At 44.1% G+C, this 20,746-nt stretch overlaps 1 protein-coding gene across 1 annotated transcript; it reads left to right on the top strand.

Annotated features, from left to right (window-relative positions):
* The first annotated feature begins 6,111 nt into the window (after window positions 1-6,111).
* LOC139386547 (vang-like protein 2) lies at window positions 6,112-19,967 on the top strand. The gene is made up of 8 exons (XM_071132190.1): window positions 6,112-6,519; window positions 12,314-12,707; window positions 12,938-13,061; window positions 13,322-13,929; window positions 14,130-14,263; window positions 16,782-16,917; window positions 17,407-17,653; window positions 17,891-19,967. The coding sequence occupies exons 2-8, from the start codon at window positions 12,637-12,639 to the stop codon at window positions 18,149-18,151; spliced, it is 1,581 nt and encodes a 526-aa protein (XP_070988291.1). The 5' UTR covers window positions 6,112-6,519; window positions 12,314-12,636; the 3' UTR covers window positions 18,152-19,967.
* The last annotated feature ends 779 nt before the right edge of the window (window positions 19,968-20,746 follow it).

Below are 20,746 nucleotides of genomic sequence, written 5' to 3'. Positions count from 1 at the left end.
TGTCTTGAGTTAATAAGCATTCAACCCATTTGTTAAGGCAAACCTAAATAAGTTCAGGAAATGTGTTTAACAAGTCACATAAATTGCATGGACTACCTCTGTACCCCACACACAATTATCTGTATGGTCACTCAGTTGAGCAGTGAATTTAAAATACAGATTCAACCGTGAAGACCAGGGAGGTTTTCCAATGCCTCCAGAAGGGCATAAACAGGCATTAAATATCCCTCTGAGCATGGTGAGGTAAGTGAGAGAACAGCTCGTTCCTGGGGTGTGTGGGGTCCTTGATGAGGCCAATGGAGATTTTAAAACATTTAAGAGTTTAATGGCTGTGATAGAGGAACCCTGAGGATGGATCAACAAACATTGTAGTTACTCCACAATGGTAATCTAATTGGGAATGAAAAGAAGGAAGCCTGTACAGAATTTAAAAAAATCCAAAACATGCATCCAGTTTGCAACAAGGCACTAAAGTAATACTGCAAAAAATGTGGCAAAGCAATTCACTTTTTGTCCTGAAAGCAAAGTGTTTGGGGCAAATCCAATACAGTACAGGAGTACCACTCTTCATATCTTCAGCATGGTGGTGGCTGCATCATGTTATGCGTATGCTTGTAATCGTTAAGGACTGGGTAGTTTTTTAGGATAAAAAAGAAAGAGAATGGAACTAAGCACAGACAAAATCCTAGAGGAAACCCTGGTTCAGTTTGCTTTCACCAGACACTGGGAGATTAATTCACCTTCCAGCAGGACAATAACCTAAATCACAAAGCCCAATCTACACTGGTGTTGCTTACCAAGACATTGAATGTTCCTGAGTGGCCAGGTTACAGTTTTGACTTAAATCTACTTGAAATTCTACGGCAATACCTGAAAATGGTTGTCTAGCAATGATCAACAACCAATTTGACAGAGCTTGAAGAATTTTGAAAAGAATAATGGGCAAATGTTGCACAATCCAGGTGTGGAAAACTCTTAGAGAGTTACCTAGAAAGCCTCACAGCTGTAATCGCTTCCAAAGGTCATTCAAACATGTATTGACCCAGGGGGTTGAATAGTAATCTAATCTAGGTATATATATATATAATTTTTTACAGATGTTCAAATTTTTCCTACACTTTGACATTACAGAGTATTCGGTGTTGATCGTTGACAAAAAAAATGACAATTACATCCATTTAATCTAATTTTGTAACACAGCAAAATGTGGAAAAAGTCAAAGGGTGTGAATATCTGAAGGCTTTGTATCTTTGATATTGGAGTTTAAGTCAGTGTTGCCAACTAATTTTCAGGGTAAATTGCTAGAGGCAGGTTGATTTGTTGCTAAAAGTTGCATTGCGTGATAACGTAAAACTGCGTCATTACGTAGAATACACAATAACGTTACTCAAATTGACAGGCCATCTCAGCGAAAAATATGATTTGACATTTCTTCAGGTACAGACTCCCACTCTTTTCTGTACTTCTGGCTGTACAATTTTGATTGAGACATATTGATTGATGTTGTAAGTTCTGTTCAAGATCAAACATTCGTGACCAACTAGATTAATTGGGTTTGTCTCGTCGAACCCGTACTACTGCTGCTGCAGTCAGCCAACAATAATTAGCAATTTGCTGAAATTGCTGCTGGCCTGCTGCTGCCTGTGCATGAGCTGAGCGCCTGCTGTTGACGTCACTCACAATGCACTTTTGCAGCCAGGCGCGTGTGTTGTGACTGAGTGTGTTTTATTTTTTATTTTTTTTATTTAACCTTTATTTAACCAGGTAGGCTAGTTGAGAACAAGTTCTAATTTGGAACTTTCGACCTGGCCAAAATAAAGCATAGCAAATTGACACATGCAACAACACAGTGTATGTGTTGAATTGCTATGCTTTATCTTGGCCAGGTCGCAGTTACACATGGAATAAATAAAACATACAGTCAATTATACAGTAGAGAAAAAGAAAACAAAAAGTCTATATACAGTGAGTGCAAATGAGGTAAGATAAGGGAGTTAAGGCAATAAATAGGCCATGGTGGTGAAGTAATTACAATATAGCAATTAAACACTGGAATGGTAGATGTGCAGAAGATGAATGTGCAAGTAGAGATTCTGGGGTGCAAAGGAGCAAGATAAATAAATAAATACAGTATGGGGATGAGGTAGATAGATGGGCTGTTTACAGATGGGCTATGTACAGTGATCTGTGAGCTGCTCTGAGCTGCTCTGACAGCTCACAGGAAGGAAACGCTGTTAAATCCACTATAATTGAGAATTTCAAAAAGCATTTCTCTACGGCTGGCCCGCCCAAGCCCCCACCATTTCTCCTTCACCCAAATCCAGACAGCTGATGTTCTGAACAAGCTGCAAAATCTGGACCCCAACAAATCAGCTGGGCTAGATAATCTGGACCCTCTCTTTCGAAAACTATCAGCCGAAATTGTTACAGCCCCTATTACTAGCCTGTTCAACCTCTCTTTCGTATCGTCTGTGATTCCCAAAGATTGGAAAGCTGCCGCGGTCATCCCCTTCTTCAAAGGGGGTGACACTCTAGACCCAAACTGCTACAGACCTATATCTATCCTACCCTGTCTGTCTAAGGTCTTCGAATGCCAAGTTAACAAAGAGATTACCGACCATTTCGAATCCCACCGTACCTCCTCCGCTATGCAATCTGGTTTCAGAGCTGGTCATGGGTGCACCTCAGACACGCTCAAGGTCCTAAACGATATCATAACCGCCATCGATAAGAGACATTACTGTGCAGCCGTATTCATCGACCTGGCCAAGGCTTTCGACTCTGTCAATCACCACATTCTTATTGGCAGACTCGACAGCCTTGGTTTCTCAAATGATTGCCTCGCCTGGTTTATCAACTACTTCTCTGATAGAGTTCAGTGTGTCAAATTGGAGGGCCTGTTGTCCGAACCTCTGGCAGTCTCTATGGGGGTGCAACAGGGTTCAATTCTCAGGGTTCAACTCTCTTCTCTGTATACATCAATGATGTCTCTCTTGCTTCTGGTCATTCCCTGATCCAACTCTATGCAGACGACACCATTCTGTATACTTCTGGCCCCTCTTTGGACACTGTGTTAACTAACCTCCAGGCAAGCTTCAATGCTAAATGACTCTCCTTCTGTGGCCTCGAACTGCTCTTAAATTCAAGTAAAACTAAATGCATGCTATTCAATCGATCACTGCCTGCACCTGCCCGCCCGTCCAGCATCACTACTCTGGACGGCTCTGACTTAGAATACGTGGACAACTACAAATACCTGGGTGTCTGGTTAGACTGTAAACTCTCCTTCCAGACTCACATTAAACATCTCCAATCCAAAATTAAATCTAGAAATGTCTTCCTATATCGCAACAAAGCATCCTTCACTCATGCTGCCAAACATACCCTCGTAAAACTGACCATCCTACCGATCCTCAACTTCGGCGATGTCATCTGTAAAATAACCTGCAACAGTCTACTCAAAAAATTGGATGCAGTCAATCACAGTGCCATCTGTTTTGTCACCAAAGCCCCATACACTACCCACCACTGTGACCTGTACGCTCTCGTTGGTTGGCCCTCGCTTCATACTCATCGCCAAACCCACTGGCTACAGGTTATCTACAAGTCTCTGCTAGGTAAAGCCCCACCTTATCTCAGCTCACTGGTCACCATAGCAGCACCCACTCTTAGCACGCGCTCCAGAAGGTATATCTCACTGGTGCTTCTACACCTGCATTGCTTGCTTGCTGTTTGGGGTTTTAGGCTGGGTTTCTGTACAGCACTTTGAGATATCAGCTGATGTACGAAGGGCTATATAAATACATTTGATTTGATTTGATTTGGTCACCCCCAAAGCCAATTCCTCCTTTGGTCGCCTTTCCTTCCAGTTCTCTGCTATCAATGACTGGAACGAACTGCAAAAATCACTGAAGCTGGAGACTCATATCTCCCTCACTAGCTTTAAGCACCAGCTTGATTACCAACAACGACGACTCGGCCTACAGGGAGGAGGTGAGGGCCCTCGGAGTGTGGTGTCAGGAAAATAACCTCACACTCAACGTCAACAAAACAAAGGAGATGATCGTGGACTTCAGGAAACAGCAGAGGGAGCACCCCCCTATCCGCATCGACGGGACAGTAGTGGAGAGGATAGAAAGTTTTAAGTTCCTCGGCGTACACATCACGGACAAACTGAATTGGTCCACCCACACAGACAGCGTGGTGAAGAAGGCGCAGCAGCGCCTCTTCAACCTCAGGAGGCTGAAGAAATTTGGCTTGTCACCAAAAGCACTCACAAACTTTTCCAGATGCACAATCGAGAGCATCCTGTCGGGCTGTATCCGCCCACAACCGTAAGGCTCTCCAGAGGGTAGTGAGGTTTGCACAACGCATCACCGGGGGCAAACTACCTGCCCTACAGGACACCTACACCACCCGATGTCACAGGAATTCCATAAAGATCATCAAGGACAACAACCACCCGAGCCACTGCCTGTTCACCCCGCTATCATCCAGAAGGCGAGGTCAGTACAGGTGCGTCAAAGCAGGGACCGAGAGTCTGTTAAAGACTGTTAAACAGCCACCACTAACATTGAGTGGCTGCTGCCATACATGTAAAAAATGTATCACTAGCCACTTTAAACAATGCCACTTAATATAATGTTTACATACCCTACATTACTCATCTCATATGTATATACTGTACTCTATCCCACCTACTGCATCCTGCCACCTTTATGTAATACATGTATCACTAGCCACTTTAAACAATGCCACTTAATATAATGTTTACATACCCTACATTACTAATCTCATATGTATATACTGTACTCGATACCATCTACTGCATCTTGCCTATGCCGTTCTGTACCATCACTCATTCTTATATCTTTATGTACATATTCTTCATCCATTTACACTTGTGTGTATAAGGTAGCTGTTGTGAAATTGTTAGGTTAGATTACTCGTTGGTTATTACTGCATTGTCGGAACTAGAAGCACAAGCATTTCGCTACACTTGCATTAACATCTGCCAACCATGTGTATGTGGCAAATAAAATTTGATTTGATTTGATTTCCTAGCCTCGGAGCAGTGGGAAGTTGGGAGGAGGTGCTCTTATTCTCCATGGACTTTACAGTGTCCCAGAACTTTTTTGAGTTTGTACTACAGGAAGCAAATTTCTGTTTGATAAAGCTAGTCCTAGCTTTCCTAACTGCATGTGTATATTTGTACCTAACTTCCCTGAAAAGTTGCATATCACGGGGGCTATTCGATGCTAACGCAGAACACCACAGGATGTTTTTGTGCTGGTCAAGGGCAGACAGGTCTGGAGTGAACCAAGGACTATATCTATTCCTGGTTCTAAATTTTTTGAATAGAGCATGCTTGTTTAAGATAGTGAGATAGGCACTTTTAAAGAACAACCAGGCATCCTCTACTGACGGGATGAGGTCAATGTCATTCCAGGATACCCCAGCCAGGTCAATTAGAAAGGCCTGCTCGCAGAAGTGTTGTAGGGAGCGTTTGACAGTGATGAGGGGTGGTTGTTTGATCGCAGACCCATTACGGATGCAGGCAATAAGGCAGTGATCGCTGAGATCTTGATTGAAAACAGCAGAGGTGTATTTGGAGGGCGAGTTAGTTAGGATGATATCTATGAGGGTGCCCGTGTTTAAGGATTTGGGGTTGTACCTGGTAGGTTCATTGATAAATTGATCATTTGTGTGACAGAGAGAATAGTTTTTGTGTCATTTAGAGGGGAAATGCGTATATTTTAGCATTTGAGTCACTTTTCAAAAGTTGCTAAAAGTTCCAAATACATTTTTAAAAGTAGCTAAATGTGTTGCTAGGTGCTGTTTGAAAAAAAAGTAGTCTGATAAAGCCAAGGTAGTCTGAAAAGTTGCCAAATCTAGCAACAAAATTTCTAAGTTGGCATCACTGTTTTTTTAGTTTTTTTGGCATCACTGGTTTTGGTACTAGTTCTAAGTAGGATGTTACATGGGGGGTCTGAAGTTGGCTACGTCATCAGCCTTGAGGTTCCACAAAAAAAAGGAGTGGAGGAGGGGCAATGAATCGGGGGCGGGCCCCAGGGTACTACTGTTGAGGGGAGGGGAGGGGGGGGGGGGGGGGGGGATGAGGAACGTGAGAAAATACCTGAATTAATATTTTGGGACATCTAAGCAGTTTTTCAGTGTGGATAGGTATAGAGAACAATGTTTGGACATCATTGACCATTGAAGTACAGGGGAAGACAAAATAAATAGGCGCTAGAGTCTCATGTTTCCGAAACAATAAGTATCTTATCGCTCGAGACCGCAGTTGCATGGAAGTTTAGAGAGGACCCCTGATCGGGCCTATTGTTATTTTCACCCTGGACACGTATCTACGGTATCTAACCAGATATCGGACGGTTCGTAGGGCTGAGTCCTGAGTCCCCAACAATTTGGGAGGAAGTAGCCTACCCTCATCGCGACGGCATGGAAACTAGACTCGGAGAGGATACATGGGTTCCAGCTTCGTGAGAATTTTCGCCGAAGGTTGGTGTTTATTTCAATGTGCATGATCCATTCATTCAGGGTTTTTTCTTTCGAAAAGAGGGTGTAAAGATTCGCCGACTGGAAATGTCAGTCTCGCCCCATTGTTTGCCCTAACCCTCTTAATGGACGATGCTGATGTTGCATACAATTAGCATTTATAACTTGTTTTTCCGTAGGTGAATCTTCGATTAACATATTTTGTTTGCTAGTTTATTGCTCATGTAGTAACAGGTTATTGTTTCATTCAGTCCTTTGTGGTTGTGATGTTTAATTATTAATAGACCTTCATGTTGGTCCCTGTTCCAAACAGGCTGGGCACAAAATGAGGCTGATGCATGCCAGTATGTTACGAATATAACTTGCTACAGTGTATCTGATTCAGCTGGTGGTTAAAGTACATGTTCTTAACATTGTTACAACATTGTAGCAAGGATTGCCCCCATTGTAACAAGATTGTAACATTGTAAAAAGGACTGTAGCTAGGCATGTAATAAATGTATTCTGCCGTCTAGAGATTAAAGTGAAACAGTATGTATGTAGACTACTGCAGCAGCTCAAATGCTGGTGCTTGTTTTACTTTCCGATCAAAGTAAACTACAAAAACTGGGCAGCAAGTAGCCTAGTGGTTAAGAGCTTTGGACCGGTTACCGAAAGGTCGCTGGTTCGAATCCCCGAACACACCAGGTGAAAATAATCTATATGTGTCCTTAAGTAAAGCTCTTAACTCTATTTGCTCCTGTAAGTCAGAGTGTCTGCTAAATTACTAAAATGTACACAATTACAATGTTTTCAGTTGAAAGTTAGGTTAAAGTTAACTTTTGTGTTACACATAATGAAATCAAAATGGTCTTGTAAAATTATCAGAAGCTAATGAAAGTACAACAAATAACCAACTTTGCCACTGCAATCATCCAACATATATAAACAAAATAACAGCTGGCTACAATATTATTATTTTGTTAATTTTATGCCTACCTTTATCATGTAGTAATTGGCCACTAGCTTTTGCTTGGGCTACTGTAGAGTTCCCAATGCCCAGGCTATTGTCCCAGCTGCCGTGGCTCTCAAAATAAACAGGCCAACAAGTCATAGGCCTATAGATGAGGCGAAGTCAATGGTGACAGAGGCAAGACTTGGGACAGTGGTAACCTCTAACCCATGCATGGGCTTGAATATGGCTTATGGGCACAGCACAGTTTGTGTTTGGTAAATTGTCTTGCCCCTCTTGTATCAATCATAACAAGACTGCACTGTCCAGTCCATAATCTATTGATTTGGCCACACCCTATCTTCCACATTGTATTCTACACACACCAGCTCCACTTCATATCACATGGGCAGATTGGGCACAAAGGTTGAGAGTGCACAGTTGTCTGTTTTCCAGTGGGTTTTCTGGTGTTTTTGCAGCTAGCAGTAGGTGGGTGGGGTTTGAAATGGTGTATGTGTGGCCCTCTCTCATACACTCTCTCTATACCACTGGTGCTGGGCTTTGTAGATTTATTTTCACAGTTGCCATTTTTTCCTTCATATTAGTCTGACATGAAGTAACATACCGTGTTGACACTATGATCATTACTCTGACATGAAGTAACATACCGCGTTGACACTATGATCATTACTCTGACATGAAGTAACATACCGTGTTGACACTGATCATTACTCTGACATGAAGTAACATACCGTGTTGACACTATGATCATTACTCTGACATGAAGTAACATACCGTGTTGACACTGATCATTACTCTGGCATGAAGTAACATACCGCGTTGACACTATGATCATTACTCTGACATGAAGTAACATACCGCGTTGACACTGATCATTACTCTGACATGAAGTAACATACCGTGTCGACACTGATCATTACTCTGACATGAAGTAACATACCGCGTTGACACTGATCATTACTCTGACATGAAGTAACATACCGTGTTGACACTGATCATTACTCTGACATGAAGTAACATACCGTGTTGACACTATGATCATTACTCTGACATGAAGTAACATACCACGTTGACACTATGATCATTACTCTGACATGAAGTAACATACCGTGTTGACACTGATCATTACTCTGACATGAAGTAACATACCGTGTTGACACTGATCATTACTCTGACATTAAGTAACATACCGTGTTGACACTGATCATTACTCTGACATGAAATAACATACCGCGTTGACACTATGATCATTACTCTGACATGAAGTAACATACCGTGTTGACACTGATCATTACTCTGACATGAAGTAACATACCGTGTTGACACTGATCATTACTCTGACATGAAGTAACATACCGCGTTGACACTATGATCATTACTCTGACATGAAGTAACATACCGTGTTGACACTGATCATTACTCTGACATGAAGTAACATACCGTGTTGACACTGATCATTACTCTGACATGAAGTAACATACCGCGTTGACACTGATCATTACTCTGACATGAAGTAACATACCGCGTTGACACTGATCATTACTCTGACATGAAGTAACATACCGTGTTGACACTGATCATTACTCTGACATGAAGTAACATACCGCGTTGACACTATGATCATTACTCTGACATGAAGTAACATACCGTGTTGACACTATGATCATTACTCTGACATGAAGTAACATACCGTGTTGACACTATGATCATTACTCTGACATGAAGTAACATACCGTGTTGACACTGATCATTACTCTGACATGAAGTAACATACCGCGTTGACACTATGATCATTACTCTGACATGAAGTAACATACCGTGTTGACACTGATCATTACTCTGACATGAAGTAACATACCGTGTTGACACTATGATCATTACTCTGACATGAAGTAACATACCGTGTTGACACTGATCATTACTCTGACATGAAGTAACATACCGCGTTGACACTATGATCATTACTCTGACATGAAGTAACATACCGTGTTGACACTGATCATTACTCTGACATGAAGTAACATACCGTGTTGACACTATGATCATTACTCTGACATGAAGTAACATACCGTGTTGACACTGATCATTACTCTGACATGAAGTAACATACCGCGTTGACACTATGATCATTACTCTGACATGAAGTAACATACCGTGTTGACACTGATCATTACTCTGACATGAAGTAACATACCGTGTTGACACTATGATCATTACTCTGACATGAAGTAACATACCGTGTTGACACTGATCATTACTCTGACATGAAGTAACATACTGTGTTGACACGGATCATTACTCTGACATGAAGTAACATACTGCGTTGACACTATGATCATTGTTTCTGTTTGGACTTTGCCACTCCCTCAAGCAGTTGGTGAAAGTTTGGATTTGATTTAATAAAAATGGTTTTGAAGGGTCTCTCTGTGTGGGCATGTAGTTAGGTGTATATCACCTCCCCTGCTTATATTCACCAAGCGCCATTAAAAGATTAAGCTTTGTGAGAGCGGAAGGAGATGGTGGTGTCATTTGTCAGGCATGTGTGCTGTTATGGTAGTCTAGGTAATGGTGTAGGATCATGTGAAGAGAGAGATGTACTCAGAGAAGGCAAGGCATCTATGATACTCACTATGAAGCAGCGAGACGTGCATAGTAGTAATACACTGTCAGGAAAGCCCTTGTCTGACTGGATCATCATCTTTTTTAAATAAAGGTTAAATATAAAATTAATATTTTAAGAGACTAAGGTTCAATGAGACTACCTATTAAAATAAATAAATAGGGGCCTCCCGAGTGGTGCAGCTGTCTAAGGCACTGCATCGCGGTTCTTGAGGCGTCACTACAGACCCGGGTTAGATCCCGGGCTGTGTCACAACCGGCCTTGACCGGGAGTCCAATAGGGTGTCGCACAATTGGCCCAGTATCGTCCGGGTTAGGGGAGGGTTTGTCTGGGGGGGCTTTACTTGGCTCATCGCGCTCTAGCGACTCCTTGTGGCGGGCCGGGCGCCTGCATGCAGCTGGCTTCCAGGTTTAGTGGGCGGGTGTTAGTTCCACGGTTTGGCGAGTCATGTTTCAGATAGACATGTTTCAGCGAGCCCCTTGGAGAGTTGCAGCGTTGAGACAAGCTTGTAATTGAAATTGGGAGGAAAATAATAAAAACAATTTTTGTGTGTATATATCTATATATAATATGACTACAAGGCCAGATTAGGCTGCTTAAAAGTGAATTGGGTTGATTTGGTACTGGGCTTGCTTGTGTAAGGATTTTCTACAAGCACAGGCAGGTGAATCTGACAGCTTTCTATGTTTGTTTAGATTGCTAAGGTATGGTTGGCCTCAGCCGAGTATTTAGAGAGTTGGGCCATTTTTTAAAATGTTTTTATATTGTTGTAATTCTAGACATTCAGTTATACCATTATTTAAATATTCCACATGTTATGTTAACAAGGCGCTAACATGGCTGCCACAGAATGTTGGAGTGTCATGTTAATGCATCATAATGCAGAAACCTTAATGGCCCAACTCTCTAATTACGTGGCTCTGGTTAACCTTTATGACATGATGATGTGGTTGAGTGAGGTTGGCGTTAGTCACGTGAGGAGTCACCACCACCACCCGCACAGTTAATTAACTGGGTCACAAGACACACAGGGTTGAATAGGGAAAGGAAACTCTATCTAGGCCTATACATCTCTCCAACAGACCACACCTTGATGGATCAGGTGTTCATCATATCCCCAGTATCAAGCAGACAGCCTGGTCTGTCCTTGGGGGATCAAGTCCAGACCACGGGAATACTAACAGCAAGCTGGGATGAGCATGTCTTCTCGCTGCTCCTCACTATGTAGCGTAGCCTACCTTGTCTTGAATTTCAGGAGTGTGCCTATACATTAAGCATACATTTTTCCCCACATCCTTTACACAGCACCTCCATAGAGACTGATTAATAGATTGTGTTTATTTTCAGCATGCGATGGTAGCTGAAGTTCAGCACATGCTCTGGGGCTCATATGTTTTTATTGGTGTGTACAAAGGCTGTGTTTATTAGCATAAACAGTGGGGCACTCTACTAAGATGAGGTTTATGTCAACTTGTGCAAGCAGACACACACATACTTTTACATTTTTTATGGAAGGAGGGAACTTGAGAATGTAATGGTATTTTGGTGGAGTTGTTTAATTGAATGCCTTGCAAGGCTATGACTTACAATCGCCCCACATGTGACAAATCAAGCTCTCCAATTAACATGGTTAGCCCATACAATTAACATAGTGCCCATATCAATTAAGCATGTGACAAGACAGTCACACAAACACTTGTATTTATTTGGCATTTTCCTCAGGGTATGAGAGGGTCAGGTTCCCATGGAAACTGTCAACCTCAAATCCCATCCAGCTGAACACCCTCTTTCATCACCATGGCAGCGGAGAGGCCCTGTTACCCAGGGGACCAAGGGAGACCAAGAGGGAATGTGAGATGGGGAAAGAGGGAGAGGTCAAATAAGTTTGTGAAAACACAGTAATCCAATGTGGCTGCCATTGTATCGGATCTGTAGGCTTTCCAGAACCTCATCTCACTGCAGTCTTATGGCCTGTAGAACTACGCTCACGTGAGGACCAACCTTCCCTGAGATCTGAAGGCTTATCTTTACCCCTAGAGCTAACATATTTTAGCTCAATTGGCTAACGTCGTCTTGAGTTGCACAGACAGTTGGGGTCAAATACCAAGAAACTGGTTGGTTTTAAACACCACAGCTTAGGGATAGGAGTTGGTTTTAAACACCACAGCTTAGGGATAGGAGTTGGTTTTTGTCACTAATTCTACCCCTTTTCTCCTCTATTTCAGGACCTGTCCACTTCAACACCCGCATCCTATACTCCCAACCATCATATCTTTTTACCCCCCCTGTCTAGTCTAGCTTTTCTTCTCCTTCCCTCCTTTCTCTAGTCCATCGTTTCCCTGATTCCCTCTATCTGGTGGGCTCTTCTACCTCTCCCTGTCCTCCGGCCTCCAAAATAGATTCCTTCAGGAGTAAGGTTGACCTGCTGAAGCTGCCTCTGGCCCTGTCCACCAAGTCCATCTCTGAGCGCAAGAGCCAGCTGGGCGGAGCCAGGGAACAAGCCACGGGGGGAGGAGGGGCCCACAAACCCTGCCCACCGACCCGCGACATGGACAACGAGTCACAGTACTCGGGCTACTCCTACAAGTCGTCCCACTCCCGCAGCTCCCGCAAGCACAGGTACCAGAAGGGTGGTCACAAATGCCCCAAAAACACACAAGCGTGCACGCACACTGTAAACACTGAGATCAAAGGCATGTGTGTAATACACATCGATCAAATAGTCAATGGGCACATTGATGGGCAACCACACGCACAGATCACACATGTACCCCCAGGCTTCGGTCACACAATGACATGGGCTTAACACGCTGACATAATTGTGTGGTTGCCCTGTTTCTGTGCTCCAGGGATCGGAGGGACAGGCATCGCTCCAAGAGCAGAGACGGCAGCAGCCGTGGAGACAAGTCTGTGACCGTCCATGCCCCTGGGGAGCCACTGCTAGATGCAGAATCCACCCGCGGAGATGACCGGGTCAGAATCACAACCTCCTCTCCAACCCCTCTACATCTCAAAATCCTTATCTCATAATAGGGCCAGAGGTTTTCCTGACCATGTGACCTAAGCAGGAAAAACTCAGATCATGTTATGTGGTCAGAATAACCTCAGGGCCCCAGTCATCTTCCCTACCCATCCAAATCTCAACATCTCTATCCTCTCATATCTCTTTAAAGCCCCCTTTCCAATCTCTCCTGTACGTTTACATTATCTCCTGTCTCTGTTCCTCTCTGTAGGATGACAACTGGGGTGAGACCACCACTGTGGTCACAGGCACATCAGAACACAGCGTTTCCAACGAGGACCTGACACGCGTCTCCAAGGAGCTGGAGGAATCGTCTCCTCTGGAATGCAAGCGCTTCCTGGGGCCTGTGCTGGGCGGCTGCCTGGGCCTGTTCGCCCTGTTCACCCCCCTGGCCTTCCTGGTCCTTCCCCAGCTGCTGTGGCGTGAGGCCCTGGAGCCCTGCGGCACGCCCTGCGAGGGTCTATACGTCTCTCTGGCCTTCAAGCTCCTGGTGCTCCTCATCTCCTCCTGGGCGCTGTTCCTGCGCCCTCCGCGCGCCACCCTGCCCCGCTTCTTCGTCTTCCGCTGCCTGCTCATGGTGCTGGTGTTCCTGTTCGTGGCGTCCTACTGGCTGTTCTACGGCGTGCGCGTGCTGGAGCCCCGGGAAAGGGACTATAGAGGCATCGTGGAGTATGCGGCGTCGCTGGTGGACGCGCTGCTCTTCATCCAGTACCTGGCCCTGGTGCTACTGGAGGTCAGACACCTGCAGCCTGCCTTCTGCCTCAAGGTGGTGCGCACCACAGACGGGGCTAGCCGCTTCTACAACGTGGGACACCTCAGGTCAGTCTGTGCTGTCTGTGTGTGACTGTAGTGTGTCAGGATGAGGATGATCATTACTGACACAATGATAAAGATTATGATGACGATGGATCTCACAATGATGATGGTCCATCCTGTCATGGTTTTACACAGGGCAATTATGTACATTATAGCTGTTTCTGCATGCTCAATGTGATGCTGATGGTGTCTGTGTGTTCCAGTGTCCAGAGGGCAGCAGTGTGGGTTCTGGATCAGTACTACAGGGACTTCCCTGTCTACAACCCTGCCCTGCTCAACCTGCCCAAGTCTATCCTCTCCAAGAAGATGTCTGGATTCAAAGTCTACTCTCTGGATGGTAAATAGCACTGTATACTACTTACTTTCTCTACCTCATCCCTCTATCCATCCATTCATCCACCAACTAACCAACTACCCTACCTCACTCCATTCATCCACCAACTAACCAACTACCCTACCTCACTCCATTCATCCACCAACTAACCAACTACCCTACCTCACTCCATTCATCCACCAACTAACCAAACCTTACCTCACTCCATTCATCCACCAACTAACCAACCCCTACCTCACTCCATTCATCCACCAACTAACCAACCCCAACCTCACTCCATTCATCCACCAACTAACCAACCCCAACCTCACTCCTTTGATCCACCAACTAACCAACCCCTACTTCACTCCATTCATCCACCAACTAACCAACTACCCTACCTCACTCCATTCATCCACCAACTAACCAACTACCCTACCTCACTCCATTCATCCACCAACTAACCAAACCTTACCTCACTCCATTCATCCACCAACTAACCAACCCCAACCTCACTCCATTCATCCACCAACTAACCAACCCCTACCTCACTCCATTCATCCACCAACTAACCAACCCCAACCTCACTCCATTCATCCACCAACTAACCAACCCCAACCTCACTCCTTTGATCCACCAACTAACCAACCCCTACTTCACTCCATTCATCCACCAACTAACCAACTACCCTACCTCACTCCATTCATCCACCAACTAACCAACTACCCTACCTCACTCCATTCATCCACCAACTAACCAACTACCCTACCTCACTCCATTCATCCACCAACTAACCAAACCTTACCTCACTCCATTCATCCACCAACTAACCAACCCCTACCTCACTCCATTCATCCACCAACTAACCAACCCCAACCTCACTCCATTCATCCACCAACTAACCAACCCCAACCTCACTCCTTTGATCCACCAACTAACCAACCCCTACTTCACTCCATTCATCCACCAACTAACCAACTACCCTACCTCACTCCATTCATCCACCAACTAACCAACTACCCTACCTCACTCCATTCATCCACCAACTAACCAAACCTTACCTCACTCCATTCATCCACCAACTAACCAACCCCAACCTCACTCCATTCATCCACCAACTAACCAACCCCAACCTCACTCCTTTGATCCACCAACTAACCAACCCCTACTTCACTCCATTCATCTACCCACTAACCGACCCCAACCTCACTCCATTCATCCACCAACTAACCAACCCCAACTTCACTCCATTCATCCACCAACTAACCAACCCCAACCTCACTCCATTCATCCATCCACTGACTGATGTACAGTGGGGCAAAAAAGTACTTAGTCAGCCACCAATTGTGCAAGTTCTCCCACTTAAAAAGATGAGAGGCCTGTAACCTCAAACAGTCACACTCCAAACTCCACTATGGCCAAGACCAAAGAGCTGTCAATGGACACCAGAAACAAATTGTAGACCTGCATCAGGCTGGGAAGACTGCATCTGCAATAGGTAAGCAGCTTGGTTTGAAGAAATCAACTGTGGGAGCAATTATTAGGAAATGGAAGCCATACAAGACCACTGATAATCTCCCTCGATCTGGGGCTCCACGCAAGATCTCACCCCGTGGCGTCAAAATGATCACAAGAACTGTGAGCAAAAATCACAGAACCACACGGGGGGACCTAGTGAATGACCTGCAGAGAGCTGGGACCAAAGTAACAAAGCCTACCATCAGTAACACACTACGCCGCCAGGGACTTAAATTCTGTTATAATTTGGTAAAAACTCAACTCGTTGTGTTTGGAGGACAAATAATGCTGAGTTGCATCCAAAGAACACCATACCTACTGTGAAGCATGGGGGTGGAAACATCATGATTTGGGGCAGTTTTTCTGCAAAGGGACCAGGACGACTGATCCGTGTAAAGGAAAGAATGAATGGCGCCATGTATCGTGAGATTTTGAGTGAAAACCTCCTTCCATCAGCAAGGGCATTGAATATGAAACGTGGCTGGGTCTTTCAGCATGACAATGATCCTAAACACACCGCCCGGGCAACGAAGGAGTGGCTTCGTAAGAAGCATTTCAAGGTCCTGGAGTGGCCTAGCCAGTCTCCAGATCTCAACCCCATAGAAAATCTTTGGAGGGAGTTGAAAGTCCATGTTGCCCAGCAACAGCCCCAAAACATCACTGCTCTAGAGGAGATCTGCATGGAGGAATGGACCAAAATACCAGCAACAGTGTGTGAAAACCTTGTGAAGACTTACAGAAAACGTTTGACCTCTGTCATTGCCAACAAAGTTTATATAACAAAGTATTGAGATAAATCTTTGTTATTGACCAAATACTTATTTTCCACCATAATTTGCAAATAAATTCATAAAAAATCCTACAATGTGATTTTCTGGATTTGTTTTTCTGATTTTGTCTGTCATAGTTGAAGTGTACCTATGATGAAAATTACAGGCCTCTCATCTTTTTAAATGGGAGAACTTGCACAATTGGTGGCTGACTAAATACTTTTTTGCCCCACTGTATATGTCTTGATCCACAGAGAACAGCACCAATAACACCAACAGTCAGTCCCGGGCCATGATTGCTGCTGCAGCCCGCAGGAGAGACAACTCTCACAGTGAGTATTACTACGAGGAGGCCGAGCTGGACCGCAGGTGCCGCAAGCGGAAGGCCAGGTAAGGGGGACAACATCCTGTTTCCGATACATTTCTATAATATACTTTTAAGTGATTTACAGAGGGACAAACCCTGTTAATGTTTGTGTTCAGTGAATTTTGTTATGAACGTTGCTAGAGAATGACCAGTCCCTTTCATAGTGTATTTCAGGCACACATGATGACTGATGACACTATCCATTAAGCTCTCTTGTATCATGATTTAAAAAAAAATTATAATAATAATAAAATATTGAACCTTTATTTAACTAGTCCATTAAGAACAAATTATTATTTACAATGACGGCCTACCCCGGCCAAACTCGGATGACACTGGGCCAATTGTGCGCCGCCCTATGGGATTCCCAATCACGGGCGGGTGTGATGCAGCCTGGATTCGAACCAGGGACTGCAGTGATGGCTCTTGCACTGAGATACAGTGCCTTAGACCGCTGCACCACTCGGGAGCATGATGATGGTGATCATAATGATGATTGTTGTGGTGTCCAGGCTGGTAGTGGCAGTGGAAGAGGCCTTCACCCACATCAAGCGTCTCCAGGATGATGACCCCGCAGCATCGTCCCCCAAACACCCACGTGAGGTGATGGACCCCCGGGAGGCGGCTCAGGCCATCTTCGCCCCCATGGCCAGAGCCATGCAGAAGTACCTGAGGACCACGCGCCAGCAGCCCTACCACAGCATGGAGAGCATCCTCACACACCTGCAGTTCTGTATCACTCACAACATGACTCCCAAGGTGAGAAACAACGTATCACGTTCACTTGTCTATAATGTATAACCTGCAAAGAGAAGGGATACATTGTGTCACTTCCTGGGTATAATGTTACAACAGCTTTTGGGATAAATAGCATGCATTTGATCAGATCTACAATTCAAACAGTAACTTGTGTTTAACTACTCATCTACTCTGTACCCATTCACAGGTCTTCCTCACTAAGGTTGATTTTGAAAGGCTGTATTTTTGTCTTTTCAGGCTTTCCTAGAGCGTTACCTCAGCCCGGGCCCTACCTTGCAGTACCAGCGCGAGAACGGCAGGGGGCGCCATTGGACTCTAGTGAGCGAGGAGCCGGTGACCTCTGCCCTGCGTCACGGTCTGGTCTTCTCCCTGCGCCGCCTTGACTTCTCCCTGGTCGTCACGGTGCAGCCCCTCCCCTTCCTGCATATTGGTGAGGAGTTTATCGACCCCAAGAGCCACAAGTTTGTGATGAGGCTACAGTCGGAGACCTCTGTGTAGAGGGGGTCAGTGGAGGCCCCTCATCCTATTGGGATACGCAGGGTGCTAGATCATGTAATCTCCTATTGAACCATTGTCATGGATGTTAACAGAATGTGATGAAGCTACAATCTTCCATAGAAAGAAGATGGATGCCTTGACCATGTCTTTATGATACACTGTAAAATTCCCTTGTTTTTCCAAAGGGAGCATTGGCCTACATTTATTCTCATGAATAACAGCAATTATTGCTACTTTGACTGTAACCACTGGAATACATCACTGTGTAGTAGACTCGTCACATCTGACTGCCAGATGGTCATGGCTAGAATGGATACAGCTTTTGTCAAATTAACATCAAAAGTTGCATTTTAGCTAACCCTTAACCTAATTATCTTAACCTGGTATGTTAATTCTCCTAACCTGCTACGAAAAGTCAACCTAACGTTAATTTGACAAAAGCTGGATCCCTTCTAGCCATGACCCCGTTAGAGGGGCTCTGTCATGTCTTACAAAATGACCAATCAGAGTACAACTCTCAAAGGTGGCAGGCAGGCTGACGGTTAAAAGCGTTGGGCCTGTAACCAAAAGGTTGCTGGTTCGAATCCCGAGCCGACCAGTTGGGAAATCTGTGCCCTTGAGCAAGGCACTTTACCATAACTGCTCCTGTAAGTCACTCTGGATAAGAGTGTCTGCTAAATGACTAAAATATAAGTCAGCTGACTGCAAAGTTGGTATACTGCTTCTACTCATTGCCAGTGTGTTGTGCTTGAAGTGATGACTAGGCCTGTTTTATATAGGGTGTGACTTTTTTATATTACTGAATGTATACGTATTGAGTTAAGGTTTTTCTTCTTGCCTGTAGGCCAACTGTCTTCATCTGTTTGGGAAGGAACTACATTCCTGAGCTTGTTGTACCTGAGACTGTATGTTGTAAGGAGTCATATATTCTGTGTATATGTGGCTCACATTTCATTTTATGCTTGCCTTTTTACACACGTTATCATGATTTTGGTAACATTGAATGAGGAAATCTGAGAATACATCCCTGCCTTGGGACAGCTTTCTCAGACAGACTGTCCTGAATAACCTGTAGTTCAATTAAGCTTTTTTGAACGGACTCCTCTTGTCTTTACCCTGTGTCCACTGTCCTCCATCCATCTCCCTCTGACCAGGAACATGTGATTGTATCCTCACTGCAAGTCCTCTGCAGTTGTAGCAAATCACCAGATTGTGCCACATATTAAAACGAGCACAGTATGATTGCGGCATCCAACAGCCTTACCCATGTGTGAACTACGAAACGCTTTCCGGTCATCTCTGGCAAAGAACCACTTCTCTGAACACTAAACTTCTCGGTTCTAACCAAGACATACTGTAACTGGCAGCCTGGTGTTGAGACTTGAACTGCTCCAAACTGTTGTCTACCTTCTTTTGGACAACTGAGCCACTATGACTGCCAGTCATTTTAATTCAAGCAGAAATGCCCTTCATTTCTGTGAGAACAACCAATGAAACAAAGTTCAGAACTAGTTGACATAACTGACGAGAACATCTGGATGACAGAACGCAAATGGTTGTTCCAGTTTTTTATGGATTCTAGAATTTAGGGTTTAGGTACATTTTATATGATGAGCTTGTTTGTTTCTTTTTTTTTTTAAAGATGCCTAAGTTATAATGCAATTCAATAAAAATTAAACATTTACTTTTGGAAAAGAGGACAGCTTGTACACGTGTACATTTGACTTGCATTGTTTATTTTATTAATAATAGTAGCTTGTATAGTGTGCTAGATGTTTTTGACATTATTAAACCATTTTCCTGTGCACCCGTTCTCTCTCTCACTCCTTTTTCTCACACACACCCGAGTTGTGATTGTGTGAAGCCCTGTCTGTCATTTTCCTAGCCTCATATTACTAGACTGATTACTGCTGAAATCTGTGTAGTGGAACAGAATGTAATCTTGGGAGAGTTCCAGATAGTTGTAAGAGGTTATCATTATCCTGCCCTGTTAGCAAAAAGAGTATGGTAAACCTACTGATTAGAAGATGATTAAAGACTTAATGGAATATGTGAGGTCTTTAAACAAGGAACAATCTACAGTATATCTAATCCCTGATCTCAGGGCTCCTTCATAATTCAGAGAAGGATAAAAAATAATTCAGATTGAGTTTAAACTTCCCTTTCTTACCTAAAACATTTTTTTTCCTGATCAGTTCCATTGTATTTTTTGTGTGTGCACAGTACCCCATTATTCAATTTAATATAGCTCTTAAGCTAAAGCTACTTCAAACTGCACATTGGCAGTTTGAAGTGACTCATCCTATTATTTGGCATTTCTGATTCGAATCTGTTAAATTTCCTGTGGTCTGAACAGTCAAAAAGAACATGGAATAGGAATTTCTAGAGACAAATCTGATACAGTTTCAACTGAACTGCCTGCGGCTATGGAACCTTGACCTGTTCACCGGATGTGCTACCTTGTCCTGGACCTGCTGTTTTCGACTCTCTCTACCGCACCTGCTGTCTTGAACTCTGAATGCTCGGCTATGAAAAGCCAACTGACATTTACTCCTGAGGTGCTGACCAACCACTGTAATTATTATTATTTGACCC

The sequence above is a fragment of the Oncorhynchus clarkii genome, chromosome 28, assembly GCF_045791955.1.
Source record: "Oncorhynchus clarkii lewisi isolate Uvic-CL-2024 chromosome 28, UVic_Ocla_1.0, whole genome shotgun sequence".
NCBI lineage: Eukaryota > Metazoa > Chordata > Actinopteri > Salmoniformes > Salmonidae > Oncorhynchus > Oncorhynchus clarkii.
Note: the sequence above shows the minus strand (reverse complement) of the source record. Positions and strands in the feature narration are given on the sequence as shown.

What these genes read in the sequence shown, in the direction of transcription:
- LOC139386547 (XM_071132190.1), top strand. Translation starts at nt 12,637, where the DNA reads ATGGACAACGAGTCACAGTACTCGGGCTACTCCTACAAGTCGTCCCAC. An exon ending in CGCAGCTCCCGCAAGCACAG is followed by an intron (nt 12,708 to 12,937) that starts GTACCAGAAGGG and finishes TCTGTGCTCCAG; the next exon opens with GGATCGGAGGGACAGGCATC. An exon ending in TGCCGCAAGCGGAAGGCCAG is followed by an intron (nt 16,918 to 17,406) that starts GTAAGGGGGACA and finishes TGTGGTGTCCAG; the next exon opens with GCTGGTAGTGGCAGTGGAAG.